The sequence below is a fragment of the Microcaecilia unicolor genome, chromosome 10 (genome assembly GCF_901765095.1).
Source record: "Microcaecilia unicolor chromosome 10, aMicUni1.1, whole genome shotgun sequence".
In the NCBI taxonomy this organism is placed as follows: domain Eukaryota; kingdom Metazoa; phylum Chordata; class Amphibia; order Gymnophiona; family Siphonopidae; genus Microcaecilia; species Microcaecilia unicolor.
The window spans coordinates 49,496,774-49,521,414 of NC_044040.1; the positions used below are offsets into that span (position 1 = coordinate 49,496,774).

A 24,641-nucleotide genomic window follows, 5' to 3' on the forward strand; every position below is an offset into this window, starting at 1 on the left:
GGTTAAATCTCCCAGTCTCTCTCTAGGATTCACGTATACAAACCAAGTGTGCCTTTCTTCCAATAGCATGGGCATTTGCACCCTTGGCTTGCTCTCCACCAGTATGAAGGAATCACTCAGATGTGGCATGAGAACCAAAAATGGAACTTTAAAGGACTAAGGTTCAGAAAACAATGGCTCAGTAAATTAGCGATATGACCTCAGCGACAGCATCTATGGCTCTTTTTTCAACAAATGTGATTTGTCAGTACCCTCAAAGTGCCTATCTAGAAAGAACCTGCATTCAGGTTCTTCAACCTCATGGACTCAGATCTATTTAAGGGGTGCTGGCTGAAGGGGTTCCTTCCTGGTAGACATGAATCTTCAGTGGTTGGGATGCACTGTTCCTGGAATGGAACTGGGTCTTCCTAAGATGCTGTTAATACATCACTCTTCAAACTCCTCTAGCTGGTAATATTGTTTCTCTGGTACATCTCCATGGATGGTGAAAAGTACTACTCTACTGGGTCCTGGCTGTGCATGATCTTAGATACCCATGCTAGCAGCAGTAGAAAAATTACTACACTACCACATGCAGTCTTATTCTAGAAGTTTCAATGCTCAAGCCCCTCTCAGCCCTTAACATTGCTCTCTAACACTGACATGTCAACTTATTTATACTATCTACAGACTTATGTTAAACCCTCCTTAGTTCTAACATCGGTGTACAGTTCAGTCATTCCCCCAACCCAGTCCTCGAGGCACACCTAGTCCTATCGGGTTTTCAGGATATCCACAACGAATATTCATGAGTTAGATTGCATGTAATTGAGGCAATGCATACAAATCTATCTCATGAATATTCATTGTACATATCCTGAAAACTCGATGGGATTAAGGGTGCCCCAAGGACTGGGTTGGGAATGGCTGGTATAGTTCCCCTGCTTCTCACAGTGGCCCTGTTGATTCTGCCAAAGTCCTGCTGCTACCCAGCTTCACCTGGCCCATAGAGAGCACCCCGTGAAAAAAATACAGTAGCCACCTACTGGCTCCTTTCCTGTAGCCTGGGATATCCTGCATCCGGAGCTACAAACAGTCCTGTTCCCCCCTCCCCCCGAAACCAGGGCCTATTTTCCACAGGAACCTGCTGTTTGGCTTCAGCATCACGTCCTGCTCCTGACGGGTTGAGCTTACCGCCACCACATCTGCAAGAAACTACTTCTAAACAGTTCTGCCCCTTTTCTTCCGAAACCTTGGGCAGATATGCTTTTATAACCAACCTTCAAGCCCTGCAGTGGAAACCGTCATTGGCACCATTCTTTGCATCTTCCTAAGGTTGAAACCAAGCTCCCCTCCTGCCATCAGCTCTTGGATTTCTTCTGTTGTTCTGGACTCCAGACAACTTCATCTCCCCCTAGCGGTGGTGATTCTCCTTTCCCCAGGTCAGCCCATACAAAAAGATTTTGGCATGAAAGAACCACCTTTTACACACACGTAGGCTCAAGCTTGCTCTGAGGAAGCCAGGCCTAGACTGTCCACTTCCCCTTCCACCCCTAAAGGAACGCGGTAGCCTGTTAAGCCTTCTATTAGACCAGCTGTCTTCCTTCTGCTTCAGCCCTTAGCCGATTCCTTACAGTACTTATAAAATAAATTTTCCAAACATTACTGCTGCTTTAATCTAGTACCAGTCCACTCTTTATTCACATTTAAGTTTATATATGTGCAATATTACGTATACATCTGACTCCCCAGACATCCAAACCACTTTTCAGCTGTGAATTAAATTCTTGTAGCAGCAATAAGGCATAGAAATACTGTGATACTGCCATTGAAGAAATGGATGGTTAGTGTGCAAGTTAACACATACATATAGAGAGGTTTTCTATTTATAGTGGTTGGCTAGTTACATAAACCACCATACAGATATAAAGCTGAAAAAACAAACAAAAAAGTGTTACCACCGCAGTAAGAAAATATATTTCATAGCCACGGGGGATAGACATTTATTGGCTCTGAATTGGTGGTAATGTTGCACAGAGACATTCTGTGTAATGGATACAACCATGTCAGATTCATATGTGTGTGTTAATTTTAACTTACTGCCGTGCTCCCTTAAAGACATTAGCTACAAATGAAAGAAAAACATAAAAACCATCAAAATAAAACCAGATAAAAATAAGTTAATTCCTTGTATGGAACCACTGCCTCCATTTTGTGTACCAACATGCTTCAAACTGTATGTTTTGTTATTTTTTTTAAATGACAGCTTTCATTTCCTTGCCGTTCCCATGGAAAGTGACACATGCAGAAATCCTGCAAAAAGCTACTCGGTGAGGTCTGCTGGCACAGCACTTCAAAATCACCTCGTACATCATGTGATGGCAGTCATGGCACAAGGGAAAGAAACAGCTCCAGTGTGAAGGATCATTTACCCACTCCTCCATGTTTTTTTTTTTTCCAGCAAGCGTGAGCATCAAAATGGATGTTTTGGGAATACTGAGCATGTTGTGGTGCCGTGCAAGGACACAGTGCGGCTGTCTGCGATCACTGTTCTATCTCCAGGGTATCCAGTTTAAAATCAGGTGGCTTAAAACTAGTAATTTCTTCATATGTAAGCTCTAAAAAAAAAAAAAAGCAGGAAAGTGGCATTAAATACTGTACTATAGTTTGACATTTAAGAAGTAGATGGCTATAGAGAAAGAAAGTAAAACAAAGTAGCTGAAATGTTATCAATATTCAAGTGTTTTGGACTTGTAATATTTCCAAACAGTCTGAGCCATGGTTTATTATCTTCAAATAGCTGATTAACTGAGCTACAACCCTTGCCCTGAAAACATGGGGAAAGCCCGAATATATAATAAGCATTATATTTTTAAATTCAAGCACTTGCTGTTAGAAATGGTGTGCAACAAGGGAAATTATCAGGAACAGAGCTATGCACGCCCACACTCACCGATGACCTGCAGAAAGAGAAACATGGGCTGACAAACATGTTGACAGCCAGAGGACAGAAGAGATAACTGAACCCCAGGATAAAAAAAAAAAGCAGACCCTTCCAAAACATTAGCATAGCTGGAAAATCAGTAGTGAAAGCTGCACTGCGTTTAACTGTTTGGTAACCACCGTCAGAATTATAAAACTGCTAGCCAATGTGCATTGAGATCGAGGACAGAGATCCTGCTGGTTCCATGTGATTACAACAAATAGATGTGGTTCAAGCAAGAGAGAGAGTGTACAATTATCGATAAATTGCTGGTATATACAGAATCTGAAAATGTTTTTAAAGGCTGTAGTAGAGTTGACATTAAGAACTTGATTCATGAAGACTCTCCAGTACTGGCCTCGATGCAGTAAGTAATGTGTTAGAACCAGGGCCGCTGAGAGGAAAAAACTGGGCCCAGGGCAAACACTCTACAGGGCCCCACCACAACCCCTGCCGCAGCAATCGACAGAGATTGCTCTGCTGGCCACGGGTCCTTCTTCCTGCCACATCCCACCTATGTGAAAACAGGAAGTTACTTCACAGGAGGCGGGACGTGGCAGGAAGAAGGACCCGTGGCAGGTAGAGCAGTCTCTTGCGATCACCAGCACCAGGCCCTCTTTGGATGCCGGGCACTGGGGAATCTTGCCCCCCCCCCCCCATCTCGGTGGGCCCTGGTTAGAACATGGTACTAAGCTTCAGCATACAGCATTCTAACACTCAAACTAAAACAATCTTTCACACCTGTTGCCACAAATGGAATGAAACATTTCCAAAAAAAAGGCCAGCTGAACTCCCTGTCCCCTACCCCAACTCACAAAATTGCGCCGTTGTCTCAGAAACCAGAACCAGTCTCCTCTGGACCAGGACAGATAGGCAGTGTTATGCTTTCCTCCCACACAAACACTAACATTTTTTTTTTAACTGTTTAAATTTGAGTTTGTTCCAATTGTGAGTCAGAAGAGAGAAGCATAGAGCAGTGGTTCTCCTTAGATCATCTGGCCTAGGCAGGTCCTATCAGTCAAGGTGGGGGCAGGGAGATCAGCTGACTACTGGTGTTCCAAGGACTAGGTTGAGAACCCCTGGTCTAGAGAGACACCCAACCAGTCTGATTCTCAGGATACCTACAATGATTATGCATGAAATACATTTACATACAATGCATACTCATTTCTCTCAAGTATATTCACTCTGGATATCTTGAAAATCAGACTGATGTGTCCTGGGTTGAGAACCCCTGCTCTAGACAGATAAATCTGGCCAGTAATAGGAGGGCAAGTCAAAGTTGAATTTCCACATATTATGCTCACCACTACATCAGAATCCATCCCTCTAAGTTTAAATTAGTTATGAAACATAAAAAGTTGCAAGAACCTTTATACATAAAAGAAAATCCCTAGCCAGTATCAGCGCTCTCTCATAAAACTACTACCATTATAATTATTTCATATGGGAGCAAAGCCTGAATTCTATTTAGGATTAGAGAGAATCTCAAAATAAAACCTGCACCTTCAGTTCGGTAACACACTCCACATTCCCCCCAACTATAGGATTTTCGCCTGTACAACTCAAGATACCAAAAAAAAAAAATACTGTGAAGGTAGGAACAATTAAAAAAAAATTCTCCTTCTGCTACCAGTTTGCACAGTTAACAAAACCCTACATAAAGGCATGCAGAACCTATACAACAAGCTTACCATAACAGCACTAATTTCCATAACTAAAACTGTATCAACTGTACTTATTAAAAGACAGCACTGGTCAGAGCACTAGTACACCTGTTGGGGAAAGTGGGGTGGGGGGGATTTGATCTACCACCTTTATGTGGTTACAATCAAAGCAGTTTACTATATATACAGGTAGTCTTTTGTATCTGGGGCAAAGGAGGGTTGTGACTTGTCCAGAGTCACATGGAGCTACAGTAGGAATTGAACCTGGTTCTAAGGCTGCTGCACTAACCATTAGGCTACTCCTTCATTCCCTTTAGGAAAACGGAACAAGGAGGCCTGCTAGCAATCCTCAGACCCATTTATTTTTTTCCTATATTCTTCACTCCAATTTGCAGTCTCCCACTGGCCCTGTCCCTTCCCCTTCTCAGCTTCCTATCCCTCCCATCACCCACTCTCTAATACCCCACTGCTATCCTCTGTACTCACACTATCATCTAGGCTCCTCTGACTTGCATTCCTTCACCTGCTCCAACTTCTTCCCTTCTCACATCCAACCCCTTCCTGACCTCTACCCAGCTTCCAACTGTCCTCAACCCCATTTCCACAATCTTTCACCCTGGCTTCTATAGTCCCCTGTTGCTTTACACTTTCAAGCTTTTACTAGCCCCTCCAAATGCTTCATACCATATCTTCACTCCTTCCTCTAGACTCTCTTCCACCTCCTCATCCCTTCCCCTCCATCTCTGAAGGCACTTCCCCTCATCTTCTCCCCAGGGTTAAGAGCTCAACAAGATATTGGTCTCAAGATCAAACCTATTGATAAAAGATTATACATAGAGAATTCCAGGTGAGTGGATTTTTATGTCTGGAAACAAGTTTAGACTACCCCCAAAACTGCAAGTGGCATTGGCCTGATTGAGGCTGGAGCTGGGGTAGGATAGGGATGCAGTGGGGAAGAGTATTAGCTCCTGAGGGTGCAGCAGCAGCAGTTTTAGTCCTGACTGATTGTATCTTTGCAAGGCCTTTTGCTGGGAGCAACTAGAAGAGCAGGCTGTAGGTCTTCTTGACACCCTTTATAGCAGAAAATACAGGGCTGTGGACCCAGTTGGTGTGAGCAGGAGAGCAAGGCCATAGGAGGTAAGGAAAAAAAAAAAAAAAAAAGAGGAAACAGCTTTTCTGAGGGACAAGGAGGTAGATAGGAAGAGCATTTCATCCCTGTCAAGCAGACTGATTCCCTAGTGGTAGTACTACGAGAACCCAGAGCAGTGTATGGAGGACAGCAGAGGAGGACTGCTCCTGCCCTGGACTACTAAGGCAAACCAGGGTTGGAAAGATGTTGGTTAAAGGGGGCCAAGTTGCACCACCATAGAAGATCTGTTATTTTTGTTTACTAGGTTAGGCACTGGGGTACATGCTCTTGCACTAATTTGTCAGCGCATATAATGAAGTACTCGTGAGGTGTTTGCTATGTGCACTAAATGCAGGGCATGCCCCCTGCATATAGGGGCCCTCTTACAAAGGTGGAGGGCAAACATGCGCCCAACTGGCACTACTGCCAGGGTAGCACATGTGCCCAGTGGCAATTCTGATCTTGGCAAACGCCTAATTCTGTGGTAGAAAATTTTCTATTTTCTACCACAGGGGGCATTCCCGGCAGCACACCCACATTGGCACACGCTGCATGATAACCGCGTGGGCAGCGCGTGAGTCCTTACTGCAAGGTCAATGGGTGGCAGTAAGGGCTCAGGTTGTAAACAGGCACGCACTAGTTTTACTATTTATTTATTTATTGTATTTGTATCCCACATTTTCCCACCTATTTGCAGGCTCAAAGTGGCTTACATAGTTTTGTTAACACAGTTAATCCTGGATGTCAGGTACAATTATTGTTGTGCAGAGATTAATTAAGGGAAGAAAGTAGAGAGACGAAGGAAGGCATTTATTAGGTATAGTAGACGGTGGGTTTTCAGAAGTGGATTAGTGAGGTTCTGGGTTTTCATTGTAGGCTTTGTTGAAGAAATATGTCTTGAGGGATTTGCGAAGATAATTGTTTCGTTGATTGTTTTCAGGTCTCTAGGTAGTGCGTTCCATAACTTCGTGCTCATGTAAGAGAAGGTGGTATCATGCATCAGTTTGTATTTTAGTCCTTTGCAGCTGGGGAAGTGCAGGTTGAGGAATTTGCGAGATGATTTTGTGGCATTTCTGGGAGGTAGGTCCATGAGGTTTAGCATGTAGACTGGGGCGTCTGCGTGAATGATTTTGTGTACCATCGTGCAGATCTTGAATGCAATACGTTCTTTAAGTTGGAGCCAGTGAAGTTTCTCTCTTAAGGTGTTTTGCGCTTTCATATTAGTTTTTCCAATATGAGTCTGGCCGCAGTATTGTGGGCAGTTTGGAGTTTCTTGATGTTCTGCTCTTTGCAGCCTGCGTACAGTGCTTACAGTAATCAAGATGACTTATTACCATTGACTGTACCAGGGTACGGAATATGTATCTCGGGAAGAAATGTTTTACACTTGAGTTTCCACATGGAATAGAACATCTTTTTCTTTGTGTTTTTCACGTGGGTATCAAGAGTAAGGTTTCGGTCAATGGTGACTCCTAGAATTTTCAAGTTTTGAGAAACAGGCAGAGAGCAGTATGGTGTGGTTATGGTGGAGAAGTTTTTTGTGTTATGTTGTGAGGTGAGAACAAGACATTGTGTTTTTTCTGCATTTAGTTTCAGCTGGAATGCATCTGCCCAGGAGGCATTATTTGGAGGCTTTGGTTGATCTCGTTGGTGATTTCATTTAGATCGTATCTGAATGGGATGGAAATCGTGACGTCATCTGCATATATGTAGGGGTTGAGGTTTTGATTTGCTAGAAGTTTAGCCAAAGGTATCATCATCATCAGGTTGAATAAGGTTGGTGAGGGGGCATCCTTGGGGTACTCCACATTCAGGTATCCATGGGGGTGATCTGTCCGTGTTCGTTGTTACTTGATATGATCTTGTGGTCAGGCATCCTTTGAACCATTTGAGAACTGTGCCTCCTATTCCGAAGTATTCTAGTATATGTAATAGTATTTCATGGTCGACCATGTCAAAGACACTGGACATGTCAAATTGTAAGAGGAGTATGTTGTTGCCCATCACAATTGCTTGTTTAAATGAGTTCATTGCACACACTAGAACAGTTTCGGTGCTGTGATTTGACCGAAATCCTGATTGAGACTCGTGGAGAATTGAATGTTTATTTAGGTATTCAGTAAGTTGTTTTGTTACTATGCCTTCCATGAGTTTGGTTATGAGTGGAATAGATGCAACTGGGCCATAGTTGGTTAGGTCAGTTGTGCTTTTCTTAGCATCTTTCGGTAGCGGGGTAAGTAGGATGTTTCCTTTATCCATGGGAAAGAGCCCATTTTGAAGCCTGTGATTTACGTGGTTCATGAGGTCTGTTTTGAATTGTTTGGGTGCGGATCTTATTAGACTATTAGGGCAAATGTCTAATTTGCATTGTGATTTGGCGTATTTCCTGAGCCAATGTAAGATTTCATGTGATGAGAGCGTGTCAAAGTTGGTCCATGATTGATCTGCTGGGCATTCCCCAGGGTTTGGGTCTAGACATTCAAGGATATTTGTGTAATCTGTTATATTGGTAGGTATCATGAGTCAGAGTTTTATGATTTTTTTCCTTGAAGTAATTTGCAAGATTGGTTGCTGATGGGGTATCTGTGTTGTTGGAGGTTACCGTAGTGGTATTTAGAAGATCGTTTACGAGTGAGAAGAGTTTGTGTGTATCCTTGTAGTTTGGTCCTATTTTGGTTTTGCAATACGTCCTTTTAGTTTGTCTGATAGTGTATTTGTATTTTTTGTAGTTTCCAGTCTTTGCGGCTGTTTTCATCTTTTTTCTTGTTCCATGCTCTTTCTAATCTTCTGACCTGTGTTTTTAGTTCTTTCAATTCTTCGTTAAACCATGGTATTGAGTTTTTTCTCAGCCACGGTAAAAAAAAAAAATGGCCCAGCGTGCGCCTAAAAGATGTGCCCACACTACCGCAGACCACTTTTTACCTCAGCTTTATAAAAGGACCCCTTCGTGCTTAGGCTTTGTACTTAGCACAATTTAACTGCAAAAGTTAAGGTGAGGTAAGTATAAGAATTCACTGCACTTTAGTAAAATGTTCCCTTAATGTTTAAGCAGAATAAGGAGGGGGTGTGGAGGACCAGGTTATTTATATGACTGCATATTTTCACATTTTCCTAAAAGTACTTTGTGGCCATATTAAGCAGTACATCTGACATCCACCAATCGAGTGGGCATTTTCTCGTGCTGGCCCTGTTTTTGAAACCGGCTTTGGTAAACGTAGGACTTCCTGTTTTGGTAATGGTGAAGACAAGGTTTTGTTGTGTGTTTTTTTTTTTACTGTAAAAGATTTAAATAGTCTTTGCCCTATTATACTAAGATTTTTTTTTATTGTGGAGCAGTTTTCAGCAGACATGCACAGGGGGAAAATTACTCACTGAAGTTTCAATGTTGAGTTTCATTTAATTTTAGCATGTGCTAACACAAAATTTTTTGAAACACTGTCATTGTCAAAGATACGATTATTCACTAGGATGGACACTGGATTATGTTTTTGAAAAATTTGACATTAATTTAGTCATACAAAAGTGGAACTAACATTGGAGGTATTTTGACCATTAATGAGTTAAGCCATGGTTTTTGTATAAAGACTGTTGTGGCTGTTAAGGAGGTCTTTTTCCTCCATATGTAGCTATTCATATATTTTCATTTATGATGAAGGCAGTTGTCATGTTACTTTTTAGTTCTCCTACATAACTCCAGGCACCAAAGAAATGACTGGGGAAATCATTTTTTTTTAAATTGTAAAACACTTTTAACATAAATTCTTAAAACATCTCATATTTTCAAGCAATATGAACTTAAGTGGGTATAAATGCATTCATTAAAAGATCAATCATTGGTCCAGTGGTAGTGCTGGGTGCTACTATGTGGAGGGGGTCCCTGGTTCAATTCCCAGATTAGGCCATCAACTTCAGTCTGACTGGAGCTAGGGAAGTTGCAAACGGAGCGTTGGCCTCGAGGAGGGATGGAGTGGAGGTGGGGGTGGAGACAGTTATCCTTATGAACACCATCTGGTGGCTGGATTTAGAGTCTTTGATAAAAAGGTTGCAGAAAGAGTCCTTTATGTCTCCTGGCTCAGGGCCATTGTTTCAAGAACCAGACTACGAATTGTGGGGTAGATGTATTAAATGAAAGCTTATTGTGCCAGGATCCCATTGCTCAATCCAGAAGAAAATGGAGAAAGCAGGAAACACAACAAAAAAAAAACCCCAACAAATGTCAAATCGCTGGTTTTAATTTTATGTTTTTGGGGGCCTCAACTTCATCTTTTTGTTGAGTAGATGACAACTGCTCTACCTTCAGAAGGACATCCACCAAGGTGCCACTTATGGCACTCTGTTTATTTTAAATTTCCACAGCTCCCTCCCTCCTTCCCAAAAAATAGTGTCGACAGCCAAAATGTAAAAACTGAAGGCCTCCCTCTTCCCAGACCCATTTTACCCAAACTATGTTGGCTTTTTTTGCCAGAGCTACTTTGAAACACCAACCAACAAGGATTGTTCCTGCGCAGTTTGGACTGTTGTGGCTCAGAAGTGGGGTTAGAAAGAGTTTAGTTTATTGTAGTTTAATATACCGCCTTTCATGAAATCAAGGCGGTTTACAATTGCTAAAAACATAAAACATTGGAAAAGAATTACAACTTATAAAAGTAAGAGAGAATTAAAAGAAAAGCAAAGAAAATAAAAGAATAAGTAGTTGTGAAGCCTGCTCACTGCTGCCCAGCCGGCTAGCCTGCCGCCCTAAGGACCATCAGAAAAAGCTTTATCAAACAGGCAAGTCTTCAGAGCCACTTTAAAACTGTTATCACTAAAGCATGGAGAATGGAACAGGTATAGGAGACTAAGGGCAGGCATATGGCATGAATAGAGCGTAATGAGAAAAAACATGGAGCATACTACAGATGAAATTGAGGGGAAGAAAGTTGAGAATTTAATATTACCCTAAGGTATTTAAAGAAATCCATCATTTTAAGAGGGTTCCCCCAAACTGTGGGTACTGGTGAAGGCTACAACACATGTCTAATTATTTAGCAGAATTAAGAACCAGATTAGCTCGAGTTATCTGCAGCAGGGCCCCATTTTATTTCTATGGGCATTACTGCAGATAACTTGAGCTAATCTTTAGTAAAAGACCCCCCCCCCCCCAACAGATTAGAAGAAAGTCAAAGATCAATAGAATTGAGACATGAATGTAAGACAGTGAGATTAAGTGTCACAGAATTATGAGTGGAAATCAGAAATATAATCTGTGTAGATATAAAATCTAAGGCCAGAGTTCTGAATCATAATGTGAGTGGAGATAGAAAAATATTAAAAGTGGGGAAAGGATAGAACCTTGAGGAACTCCACACCGTAAAGACCAAGGTTTAGAACCACCTTGGGATGTGTAAACCAAGTATTGACAGCCAGCAAGAAATGATGAAACCAAGAAAGAGAACAGTTCCTGAAATACCCAATGAAAAAAGATGTGAAAGAAGGGTGATTAATCAAATGGAAAGCAGCTGTCAAGTCAAGAGAAATCAATAGAACATCATTACCACTATGAAGTGTAGTATGAATATCATTTAGAAGCGAAGTCAAAATAGTTTCTGTACAGTGGCCTTGTAAAAAACCAGACTGCATAGGGTGTAATATAGAGAGGCCTCAATGTGCTCCACCAATTAGAAAAATACTATCTTTTCCAAAACTTTTAAGAGTAACGATATATGAGAAATAGGCCTATAATTTGTAGGATCCAAAATGTCAAGGAATGAATTCTTCAAGACTGGGTGTACAACAGAGGTCTTCTAAGAGTTAAGGACTACACCAGTAGACAGGCTGTTTCTAATCATGGAAAGGACAAGAGGTTAAAGCCCATGTTAAGAGATTCCAATCCAAGATGGAAGCATAGCATCCACAGCACAATGAATCTTCCTCAGGGATGTGAAAGCCTTAGTAACATCAGAAAGAGAAGGTAAATGAAAGTTAGACCAAGAGGAACCTAAGTCAAGAGTAGAGAAAGACTTACTGGAACAGGACATCAGGAATGAAGAGAGGAAGCAACTTAGGATAAAGAAGGGGGAAAAACTTGAATAGCTAAAGATGAAGGGAGAGAAGCACAGATTTTGAGAATATTTTGCTCAAATTATGAGCAAAATCATCCACTGATAGAGAAGCAATAAGGGAGTTAAGAAGGACCAAGGGAGGAAAGTTTTTTTTTTCTATTTTGGGCACTGCCATTCTTTTTTTTTTTTTTATATAAAGTCAGGTGAAGAGGGAAGCACTAGTCCCTGCATTTTTGTTTTAATTTGAAATAAATAAAAACACACAAACAAAAATAAAAACAAAATTTAAGAAAAAAATTCCAAATGGAAAAAAATGTGTGTGGTCACCTGTCCCTGTGTTTCTAGATAGTCCACGCCCACCAACCATAAGAAGTGCCACAGTGCTCCGCTACATCATTTTGTTTATAATGCTGAAAAGGTAAAAACACCATCAAGTTCACTTTTACTGCACTGTGAACTTTGGAAAGACAAGCCAAAAGCTAGGTTTACCCTTGTTGAGGAGAAACTACCCAAGGGAAGGGTGCTCGAGGGCCAGTAAAAGCAGCTTCTCCTTGTTGTGAGCTGGGAGTCCAACTGGATTGTATTATTCAGATTTGTCCTGACAAAGATCATCAGATAATGCCTTGCAAGAACACAAGGATCCCAGGATTTATAGTGAACCATTTTACAACACTAAGATTAGCAAACACAGTTCCTTAAAACATTTATTATTTTAATTGTTATTTTCTCAAGCTGCAAACTGCCAATTAAATTTTAAGCTACTCAAGTATCTGCATAAATAATAGTTTAAAAGCCACACTGCAATGATCTAACAGCTGGAAACTGTAGAACAGATTTGTATATTACACAAAGAATTGTAAATCATGTGACATGTTTTCAAATACACCTGATTGATGTACTCTCTATTTTGACCCATGACCACATGCCATAGTTTGCCTATTCCTTAATCTTACCTTGAATGATAGTGCCTAGCAGAACACAAACGGACCAAGATCTGAGGCACTTTAATGCATACTGTTGTTGGAAAGATGGGAAAAAAACAAAACAAAAAACCTTCTACAAGACAGTGGGTAGCTACGTGGGGCCATGGGGGCCTGGGCCCCCCAAATTTGCTCTGGCCCTCTAACCCCTGACAGCTGAAGACTTCATCCACCGCTCAATTTCACAAAAGGGATTGTCCCTGGCGTGAGGGGACAAGAAAGCAGGGCAGGCAATGCGGCGGCACCGGAGATCAGCGCTGGACGAAGTCTTCAGCTGACCCCGCCAGCCAAGGTATTTGTGTCTCGGTAGTGCTTCAGCTGGTGGGGTTTGGGGACCCCTACCAGCCAAGATGCACAGCGCAGTGGGTGGGAGCAGCAGGTGGCAAGGTGGTGGAGGGGGGTGGTGGCAAGGCAGTGACCAAAATGTGCCCCCTCACCTTGGGCTCTGGCCCCCTCCCTCCGAGGTCTGGCTACGTCACTGTTACAAGAAGAAATATTAATTGCCTGTTTGGCACTGCACAATCTTTCTGGTGTTCCAGGAGCATTGAATAAGGCAGAACAAAACAGTCCTGAGCTCTTCATGCCAAGACATTTGTAGTGCCGTGCACCATGGGTCCTTACCTTTCCATTTCTCTATGGTTCGCTCTTTATTTTCTATTGACTCGTCATAGAGCTCTGCTTCAGGCTCATCATCAGGGTCATGGTACTGCACAAAGTAGGGATGCGACAAAGCTTGAGAGGCCGTTATCCGCTTATCACTGTCCAAGACCAGCATTTTTTCAAGAAGGTCCACCGCTAGGGGGGGAAGAGAAGGCATTTGAACAAACACAGCTGCTAACCTGGCCTCTCTCAAAATTACAAAAAAATACAAATACCAGACACTGCTACTCTAGGTACAAAACAATAAAACATATGAAGAGGAGAAAACAGGTTAATTGTACTGTATGATTCTGTTCTGTCACATGCACACTGATATGGTGAAACATGGAAAATCTCAGAAAGGAGACAGCAAAGTAGCAAGTCTTCTGTGTGTTATGTATTATGATGGGTTTTGAATATACTATTTTTATAATGTAGCCACTCAAGGACCTTACTTGACCAAGAATGAGCGAGTAATAACCCCTGTGGAAAAAGAATATTTACAAAAGATCAGGATTTGTCACATTTTGAGCCTAAAGTGAAATCTTTTAGACTTGATTTAAGTTCTAAGCATAAGTGCATACCCACAACCAGAAGGCCTTTGTGCTGTTATTTAACACTTTCTCCTGGTACATCAAGTCTTCTAGGAGGGATAGGCAACTGGGAGGAAGTTCTGAATCAAGCTTAATGTATTAAGTCAAAATGTTTATCTTTATAATTTGTATATTTTTGAGGGGCTAGCAAAGTGGGATAAAGGGGATAATGTTAACTCTGGGTGCTGACCGGTATTTGGGGGAGGGGGGAACTTTCCAAGGTGATCAAAGGCAGCACATGATGCAGTCTTAAAACAGGTTTGTAAACTCGTTTGAAACTGGCCAATGGGAAGGTTATCCTTCAAATTGTGGTAATGACTCTGGTAACGTAAAAATGTATTCTTGTGAGTGGGTTTCCTACATATACCCTCAGATTCTATATATGGCACATGAAATTGTACAAGCAAAATTGGGCGCGCATCCAATTTGCACACACAACTTGAGTAACAAACCAATTACCACTGATAATTGGGTGCTAATTGGCAATAATTAGAATTAACACACTAACCTTGCTACATGCTATTTTATAAAAATGTGTGCCTACTTGTCTGCAGATCCAAAAAGGAGGCATGACCATAGGAGGGGCATGGGTGTTCCAGAGATTTGCACGTAGTGTTACAGAATGCATAAGATTCACGCTAATTTAGGAAGTGGGATATACACCAGGTTTCAGTTGCTATAAACCCTTGCGCCTAAAAGTTAGGTGTCGATCCCAGTGCTACATGCTATTGGTGCCCAAACTTGGAGTGCTGTTTATAGAATAGTGCTTAGCACTTTTTTTTTTTTGGTGCTGATTTTGGGGCACCATATAAATTTGGTCCATAATGGTTTCAAAACACACCTGTCTCTTTTTTGATCAGAATATCTTGAAAAGATATTTTCCTATTGCTGCTAATAACCTATACCTGACTGCTTTTCTGGTGTTTTTATATGTTTAATGTATTATGTAAACTGCCTAGACAGTTATCTAATAGGCAGTTTATCAAATAAAATAAACTTGAAACTTTGTACTAATTTAGGGGCCGATTCTCAAAACCTACTGCCGGTGGTAAGGTTAGTTAGTGCCAGAATTGTGTGCATATTAATCTGTGCAGAATGTGTGTGCCAAAGATGACCACAAACTGTATTAAATGTAGTCAATTGGATGTTAATGGGGTCTTTGCTATGCCTCCTTAATGTTCAGAAAACAGTGCATAAACCTGGCTCTTACCAATGGAAACCTACTGCCCCCCTTGGAGCTGGCATTTGGGGGGGGGGATTGAAGAGAGGATTTATTTTGATTTTCAGTTTAATTTCTGCTGATTTTTTATTTCTTTTGGAAGCGGAAGAAAGCCTGAGCAAGCCTGTAAATGCCGGTACTGAGAAAGGAATGTGTACCATTGGCACCTGTTTTCTGCGCTTAAATATAAGCCTTTCAAGTAAATAAAAAATTTGAAAAGCTTATATTTAAAGGCACAGAACAGTGGCACTGATGTGTGCTACACTTTCAGGTTTGTCGAGCTGTGCTTACTGTGAAACTTTTGCGCATGCGCCAAACATGCTTCCTCCTTGTTTTTGCTTTTACAATGTGAATATAATTTGAATACCATTTCCTTTGAGCATCAGCGAGCTAGTTTTCTGTGCTGTTCCAGCAGTATGGAGTGCGCGCTGTTGGCTTTTGCACTGGCATTCTGAGAATCAGTCTCTTAGTAAGAAGATTCAAATGAGCTGAAACTGTAGCAGTGGTGTTCTGAATTAGACCCCAAGGACAGAGAATAAAAAAGGCTTCACCCCAACCAGAGGATGGAACAGACTATTCGCAACAACAGGAAGAGGCTCTCATTGTCTGCAGTAAAAGCACAAGACAGGTCCAAGCTGACACGACAAAGTCCAAAGCTTAAAAATGAAATTGAAACCCAAGAAGTTCCATGCAGACCTGGATGACTTCTGCCAACCTGGAAGATAATCCCTGGTTAGTGTATTACAATTACCCCTGATGCAGCCATATTGGCGAAACATGGCCATGTCGGGACTTGTGCAATAAAGAATCCTTAGATTTTTAAGCTTTGGACTTTTGTCATATCTGCTTGGACCTGTCTTGGAACAGACTATTGCCTCACGAATCCACACAATGCCAAAACAGGGAGGCAGACAATCCACCATGAGTCACATCCATTCTTCCATCACAAAGTCCTCTCTACTGCCACTCACTTTCCACTGCTTACCATCTAAACATTCACACCAACTTTACTACAGCTCCCTAGAAAGGCAAAACATTACAATATTCTCAACCACCAAAAGTGAAAAAAAAAAAAGAAATATATATATCTAATGATAATTATTAGGGATAAGCATTGATTAGTTTGCATTCAGTTTCTTAGTACGCCTTTAAAAAATTCAATACATGCTAAATTGATTTAATGCACACTAGTCAAATTAACACACACTAAAGCATACAATTTCATTTTTAAATCAAATGTGTGAAAAGATCTGGAAAAAAAAAAGAGCCAGAAAAATAAAGCCCTATTTGCCCTGTGCATACCCTTAACATTTATGCTTAAGAGCAGCTATTACTATATGCAATTGAATTGATTGGGTAGTAATTGACCTCCTTTACAAAATGTTCTTCTGTAAAGCAGGTCAATTACTACCCAATCAATTCAATTTATTCTAAAATGCCCGGAATACATGCACTTTTTTAAAGAAATTTTGTCAAGGGTGCCTTTAGGGGCCGCCCAGGGTGGAAGTCTATGTGACGGGGGGAGGGGGGGATAGAATGGGAGATGGGGGATGGGGGCAGTAGAGATAATAGGATTTGGATGTGGGATGGTGGACTGAGGGGAGGGGAGTTGGGGGGGGGGGGGTTATTAAAATGTTAAATGAAGGCTCAGAAGGCCCGGTGTATTAGCTATACTCAGTACACATTGAGCCTGCAAATAGGTGGGAAAATGTGGGATACAAGTGCAATAAATAAATAAAATAAATAAATACATGGAGGGACATGTTGCTAATATAGTAATTTGTGCTTTGTTACCTTGTTGTTGCCTTCAATAAAAGTGTTGAAACATAAAAGAACTTTTGTCAATCCACAATATACTCCCCCAGATTAAATTTTGCATGGTATTAGCATATAAATACAACCTTTGGATTACTTTAAATTGAGCATACCCAGTGGGTTGGCACCACGGAACACTTCTTTCAAATCTTGCGGTGGCATATATGGTAATGACTCAATATATTTTCTAGCCTGTGGATACATCAAACAAGCACATTCAGTTTTCCAAATCTGGGAGAAAAATCTCTGCATGAACACTGTTTCACAACTTATTCAGACTTATTTTACTAAACCTAATAATGTTCCTTCCATTCTTTACAGCAGCTTGGTAGCATCTCTTCACCAAACTGGAATTTTCTAAAAGCTGTGACAAAGCAGTAATGTACATTGCTTTACCTGGCTCTCACTGGCAGCACTGGGGCCTGTTCGCTAATGGAGGCAAAATTAAGAAGAGAGGCTCCGCACAGCACACTGGGGGGGGGGGGGGGGGGGGGACCAATGAGCAGACATGGCCAAAAAGTGGAGATGCAACCACAAGTCAAAATATGGAGACTTCATATTTTGAACTGTGGTTGCGTCTCCACTTTTTGGGTCCCCTTCACCTATTTGCTTACATGCATAAGTGCACATTCCAAGTTAGTAAATGGACCTCTTACCTTTTAATCTAGATAGTGCTCCTCTAAACAAATAACATCAATGAAAAGGTGTGAATGGCTCAAGCAACCATACTGGTCTTGGAGAAAACTGGATTCTTTTAAGTTGTTTTTTTTTTTTTTAATCTTATGTTGAATTTTATATAATCATCACAATACTTGTTAACAGAAATATTGAAAATAACAGGATATACTATATAATAAAGAAAACAAAAAAAATACAAGGATAATCCATACTCCCTAAATGTTCACATTAGACCACAAGTCACAATTATAGAAGGGGCAAAGCAACAGGAATAGTTGAGACAAATTAAATAAAGAAAAATATCTTCAAGCAAGGCCTGATAGCAATAACACTTCCCATACAATAACTAACTTAACAATAGGCAAAGCGGAAAAGAACACAATTGTTCAGGGAGAAGGAATATATATTGAACATTCAAGAATTTCACCAAACATGGATATAAAGCCCACCTCTTCAATGTCGCCTTCGGCACCTAACCACTACACCTCTATTCAGGAAATCTTGACTGAACCAACTTGACATTTCGTCCTTTAGATTGTAAGCTCCTTCGAGCAGGGACTGTCCTTCTTTGTTAAACTGTACAGCGCTGCGTAACCCTAGTAGCGCTCTAGAAATGTTAAGTAGTAGTAGTAGTAGTAGTAGTAGTATATAGTTACTCCTAAACAAATAGTTTCTTGATGCCCAGCTAAAAAAAGCTTATGTCTCTCCTGTGTTTGAAATTGTAATCATCTTTTACTGGACTAAATTAAGAATAATCCACTAGTGTAATACATAATCTCTCTCTCAATCTGTCTATCTATATCTCTATACATCTCTATATAACTATATCTAGCCTTCAAACTCATGGTGTCCCCTTGCCTCTCAGCATTGTTCCAACTCTGACCATAGGAGAGTGCTCTAGGCCTCAGCCAGCTCCTTCACCCCCATTACCTCAGGATCCAGCAAGGCCTTCATGGGCAGGAATGATGCTCCATGACTCTTGCCGCACTGACCGTAACATTCAAGATGGAATCAAGTCAGCTGCTGCACTGTATCATACAATGCACTCTTGTGCATACACAGTATGTAGTGCAAACAGACAAATCCCACGTCCACAAACTGAACTGTTTTTAACTATTCAATGATTACACACATTTTGAAATTAAAAAAAAAAAAAAAAAAATTGGTTATAATATTTCATAATGAACTCACATGTTCAGAGGAGATTTTCTTGAGCAGATCAGAACTAGGTGTGCCTACAACTTCCATTATTCTCTTTAACTGATCAATATCTGTAATCAGGGTTCAGGAAACCTTTAACATGCTCATTAAATTCTCTCTTGAGATCTGGTTTACAGAGAAATAAGCTACTGCATTCATATGACAAAACAGTATGCTTGCACATAAAATGATTTACAAGTAGAAAAAGACCTCTTATAAAATTGGGTCACACAAATGTATGTGTGGTGCAAGCCAGTGCATATTTGTATAGCAGGTTTGTGCAGGGGAAGAGTTAGGGTGCAGCAAATGCAAAGTCAAGATTTACATGCAGGTGTAATGTCTATGCCTTTTTCTAAAGGATTTGTGCAGTATTTTGTAAAGATGCATACATGCCTATGTATCTATAAAAATAGGTGCCTTCCTGCCCAATTAACCTAGGCACCCATTATCAAATTACCTTCTTAAATGCACATTTAAACCAGTTAGCGTTCCTTTCTCTCTATTACCCTCAGAGGTGGCCCCACCAGAGCAAAATGTAGGCTGACTAGCAGGGCAGTGTGGGGGAATAGCTTGCACCATTACTGCCTGTGCTATACACAACTTCCACCTGATGAAGAGTTGCATTTCTGAATCCTCTTATGAAGCAATAGAGTCATTAAAAGTAAATAAAAATAAATTGGCCAGCTATGCTGTTGCAACAAGAAAGTGTTAAATGAAACGTAAAGGGACAGGATCAAATGGCTTTTAACAAAATATACAGTTTAGGTTTGTCTACATTCAGGATACAATCATTTCCTGGAAACAGCGCTTTGCCCTTCAACAGCTCTGCCATGATGCATCCAACAGACCAAATATCAACTGCCAAGAGAAGAAAAGAGATGGACAAATGCATTTCACAATATTCTCTCACACACAAAAAAAGCAAATTTATTTTTAATGGAAATGTCGAGACCTACTTTCTGCTCACCTGTCTGGTTATAGTGCATCCAGTTCAGCATGATTTCCGGAGCCCTGTACCACCTTGTGGCTACATAACCAGTCATTTCATCATCAGTCTGCCGGGCTAAACCAAAATCTAAAATCTGCAGAATACAAAAACCCAAAGCATGTTTTTTTTCAATCTATAATGGCTGCTAAAATATTGAATTACCATATATACTCATACATAAGTCTGTGCCCAGTACTCACCAATGACAAGGTATGCCCAGGAGGGGGCCACCACTGGGGGGGGGGCAATTTCAGAGTGACCAATTTCAGTTACAGATTTGGTTTCAGCAGAAACTGAAGATCCTGGTTTTGGTTGGGCTCTATATACAACACTGTTTTTTTTTTTTCCAGACAAGTGGCTTCCTTTTTAAGTATTCACAGCAATTTGAGAGAGCAATTGCATTGGTCGATAAGTTGGAGGAGTAGCTCTGTATGTCAGAAACAATATTAAAGCGACTGAAATGCAAAGGATCTGGGGCCTTGAAAAGAGAAGATGGAACCTCAATGCACATGGGTGTTGTCTACAGACCTCAGACACAATTGGAGCAGCTTGATAAAGACCTGGTTGCAGGTGTCTAAAAGTTGGGAAAGAAAGGGGAAGTGCTGTTACTGGGTGATTTCAACTTACCAGATGTGGACTGGAAAGTTCCATCTGCAGAATCGGAAAGAAGTAGGGAGATAGCGGATGCCTTTCAAAGTGCTCTGCTCAGACAAATGGTAACAGATCCCATGAGGGAAAGAGCTATGCTGGACCTGGTGCTCACAAATGGAGAAATTGTGTGTAATGTCAGAGTAGGTGCCCACCTGGGCAGTAGCGATCAAATGGTTTGGTTTGATGTAACGGCTGGAGTGGCAGGCAGCCACTCAAAACTCAAAGTCCTGGATTTCAAACATACTGACTTTAACAAAATGGGGGCAAACTTGAAGAAAGAGCTAAGGGGATGGGAAGACATACGAGAAGTGGAAAGAAAGTGATCCAGGCTGAAATGAGCCATTAAAATGGCTACTGACCTTTACGTAAGGAGAGTAAATAAAAGAAGAAAAGGAAACCGGTATGGTTCTCCAAACAAGCGGCAGAGAAAATAAAGGAAAAGGAGGTGATGTTCATGAAATACAGGAAAACTCAAGGAGAGGAACACAGGAAAGTATACTGGGAGAAAGAAGCCAAGAGGGAGATACATCTAGCGAAAGCAAAGGCAGAAGAGCAAATGGCTAGGAATGCAAGGAAGGGAGACAACATTTTTTTTCAGATATATTAGTGAAAGAAGGAAGGCTAGAAATGGAATTGTGAGACTAAAAGATACTGTGGACGGCTATGTGGAGAGTGATAATGAAAAAGCAAATGTTCTAAACAAATACTTCTGTTTTATGTTCAAGGAAGAAAATCCTGGAAAAGGGCCACGATAGGCTGGTAAAGGTACATATAAGAATGAGGTGGATATCACACCATTCACAGAAGTATGTGTTTATGAACTTAAAAAATTAAAAGTGGACATAGCCATGGAACCGGATGGGATCCATCCCAGGATATTGAGGGAGATTAGGGAGATTCTGGCGGGTCCTTTTAAAGATTTAATACATCCTTGGAGATGGGAGAGGTTCCACAGGATTGGAAAGAGCGGATATGGTCCCTCTTCACAAAAGTGATGACAGAGAAGAACTGGGAAACTACAGGCCGGTAAAGCCTCACTTCAGTTATTGGAAAAGTAATGGATAGTGAATTGCCTGGAATCCAATGAGTTACAAGATCCAAGGTAAATCATGCCAAACAAATTTGACTGAATTCTTTGACTGAGCGACCAGAGAACTGGATTAAGGACATGTGCTAGATGTAATCTACTTGGATTTCAGCAAAGCCTTTCATGTTTTATTTTGTTTTATTTCTATTGATTACCTTTAAAAGTGGACTAACATGGCTACCACACCTCTTTAGCAAAGCCTTTGAAATGGCCCCTCATAGATGGCTCTTAAATAAACTTGAAAAGCTGGAGTTAGGACCCAAAGTGGTGAACTGGTTTAGAAACTGGTTGACAGATGCACACCAGAGGGTGGGGGTCAATGGAATTCACTCTGAGGAAGGAAAGGTAAGTAGCGGAGTGCCTCAGAGAGTGATGTTAGGGCTGATTCTGTTCAATATATTTGCGAGGGACATTGCCGAAAGATTAAACGGTAAGGTTTGCCTTTTTGAGGATAATACCAAGATTTGTAACAGAGTGGACACCCCAGAAGGAGTAGAAAACATGAAAAGGGATCTGTAAAAGTTAGAACGATCTATCATTTGGCAATTAAAATTTAATGCAAAAAAAGTGCAAAGGGAACTGTATGTCCTAGGAGGTGAGAGTCTGATATGCACAGATGGGGAGAGGGACCTTGGGGTGATGGTGTCTGAGGACCTTAAAGCACAAAAACAGTGTGACAAAGCGGTGGATGTAGCCAGAAGGATGCTAGGTTGCATCCAGAGAGGAGTAACCAGAAAAAAAAGGAGGTGTTGATGCCCCTGTACAAGTCATTGGTGAGGCCCCACCTCGAGTATTGTATTCAGTCTCTTGCTAAGGATATAAAAAGACTAGAAGCGGACCAGAGGAAGGCGACAAAAATGATTTGAGGCCTGAGACATAAGACATATGAGAAAAGACTACAAGACCTGAATATGTATAGCCTAGAGGAAAGAGGGGACAGGGGAGATAGAATACAGATGTTTAAATACTTGAAAGGTATTAATATAGAAACAAATCTCTTCCAGAGAAGGGGAAATGGGGAGGACATGAGCTGAGGTTGCAGGGTGGCAGACTTAGGAGTAATGTCGTAAAATATTCTTTTTTCACAAAGAGGGTGGTCGATGCCTGGAATGCCTTCCCGAGGGAGGTGGTAGAGACAAAAACAGTGACGGAATTCAAAAAGGCATGGTATGAACACAGAGGAACCCTATTTAGAAAACAGATGGTAGAAGACAAAAATAAATTACAACCCCCCCCCCCCCAAAAAAAAAAAAAAAAAAAAAAAAAAACCTTAAATGGCTGCAGGGGGTGGATGTGTGGGTGACTCTTGGATGGCTACTCTAGCTTTGAAGAACTAAAGCTAGTGCCAGGAAGACTTTGTAGGTCTTGTTTGTATATGGCAATCCAGTTTAGGATAGGCTGGAAAGGGCTTCAATGCCAACTTCAGTAGCTGGAATAGAGCATAGTGCTGGGCAGACTTTTCCTGTCTGGGTCCCGCAAATGACAAGATGGATTTGGATAGGCTAGAGTGAGCTTTGACGGCAACTCCAGTAGGTGGAACATAACGACAAAGCTGAGCGGACTACTAAGGTCTATACCCCAGAAAAGCCAAAGGAAGACTCCTGATAAAGTATATATCATCACATTCATTGTTGATTTCATCATGAATTGATGAATGTGACTGCTGGGCAGACTGGCTGGACCGTTCAAGTCTTTATCTGACGTCATTTACTATGTTACACCATTACAGTTTGGTGGGCATTACATATTTATTTTTGAAGAGCATTATTATACTGAACTCTAGGATAGGAGGCTGGAATGTGGCATGCGGGAACAGTGCTGTATTATACATAAATTAATTCTCAACCATTGGCAAGTCCAAAAATCACAGTGAAAACTTTTACATTATTTTAGGAGCACATAGCTAAGTTTTAGCGATGTATTCCTTCAGGGAGTATTTAAACGTGGTTGGTTTTTTGATCTGGTGCTTTTGAAATCTCTTTAATATGCTCAAAAGGAATTTTTCATTTGTAGAAGCAGAAAGATTGTATTAGTGTTTGTATTAAATGCATAAAACCTATTGTTAGAATGATTAGACACAGGCTAGCCAAGTTGGAGACAAGGATGGGGATTATAGTCTAGTGGTGGACAGAGTAGTGAACAGATAAGAGCTCTTTTGGGATTTGTGGAGGAACAGAGTTTGATCTCACAAGTCACTTGCAGATGGATAACTGGGCACAGAATAACCGAGTATCCATCATCATTATCTATGCTCAAAGCAGTTACTCGACAAAAAAAAAAAAAAAAAAAGTCCCTCCCCCTCCTTTTTGGGTCACGTGCCCAGACTTGCAGATTGACTCAAAAGGGCAGTGTGATGCTACCCCTCTCCCAGCTTGACATCCAGGGTACTCGCCCTTCTTGCTCACGCTTTGCAACAGTCCAGATGACGTTCCTTATCTCGCCCCTTTCAAAGCCTTCACATGACCGAGGCACCATATTTGGCAGTCAGACTTTCCGCCCCAGAGGGCATTTGAAATGACAGTGCAGCAGCACTTTCTAAGTGTGCAATGGAGCTGGTCTGGACAAAAGGCACAGCTATAGAAATGCAAATTGTATCTGTTCTTCCTTCATTTAAAGCTCAGAATGGAAACCTTCTGGCCTACTGACCCATCATTCTTCCTTTCAGAGAGAGACACAAAAAGTTTCTCTTCCTCCAGCAGAGTACCTTTATCTTTTTAGGAGGTGGTAAATGGGGATGGGTGGGAGCAAAGGAATGCTTATAGAAGATATTTAAAAAGGGATCAACATTTGTTCAACATTCCTAGGCTTTTATTGTTCAAGAAAGTCTGGACTTGCTCAGATCAGATAACAGGAACCCCTATGACTGTGGCAGAATAAGGATAAGGCAGCACTGGGATCTTAAACCAAATAAAAATGACCCTTAAAAGCCTATCCCCAAAAGTCTTCTTTGCTTTCCATTTAAGAGAAAATAAGGGCTGTTCCTGGCGAGTGG

General features: G+C 41.1%; 1 protein-coding gene across 1 annotated transcript in view; it reads right to left on the reverse strand.

Moving 5' to 3' along the window:
• Nucleotides 1-1,966: 1,966 nt before the first annotated feature.
• LOC115479166 (mitogen-activated protein kinase 11-like) overlaps nt 1,967-24,641 on the reverse strand; it is a 61,581-nt gene continuing 38,906 nt past the window's right edge. Inside the window, exons 7-12 of the mRNA XM_030216955.1 lie at nt 19,891-20,005; nt 19,710-19,781; nt 18,915-18,994; nt 17,159-17,237; nt 13,401-13,574; nt 1,967-2,597 (exon numbers count right to left, since the gene is read on the reverse strand). Coding sequence (XP_030072815.1) covers nt 2,524-2,597; nt 13,401-13,574; nt 17,159-17,237; nt 18,915-18,994; nt 19,710-19,781; nt 19,891-20,005 — 594 coding nt within the window. The 3' untranslated portion in view covers nt 1,967-2,523. The remainder of the gene's footprint in view (nt 2,598-13,400; nt 13,575-17,158; nt 17,238-18,914; nt 18,995-19,709; nt 19,782-19,890; nt 20,006-24,641) is intronic.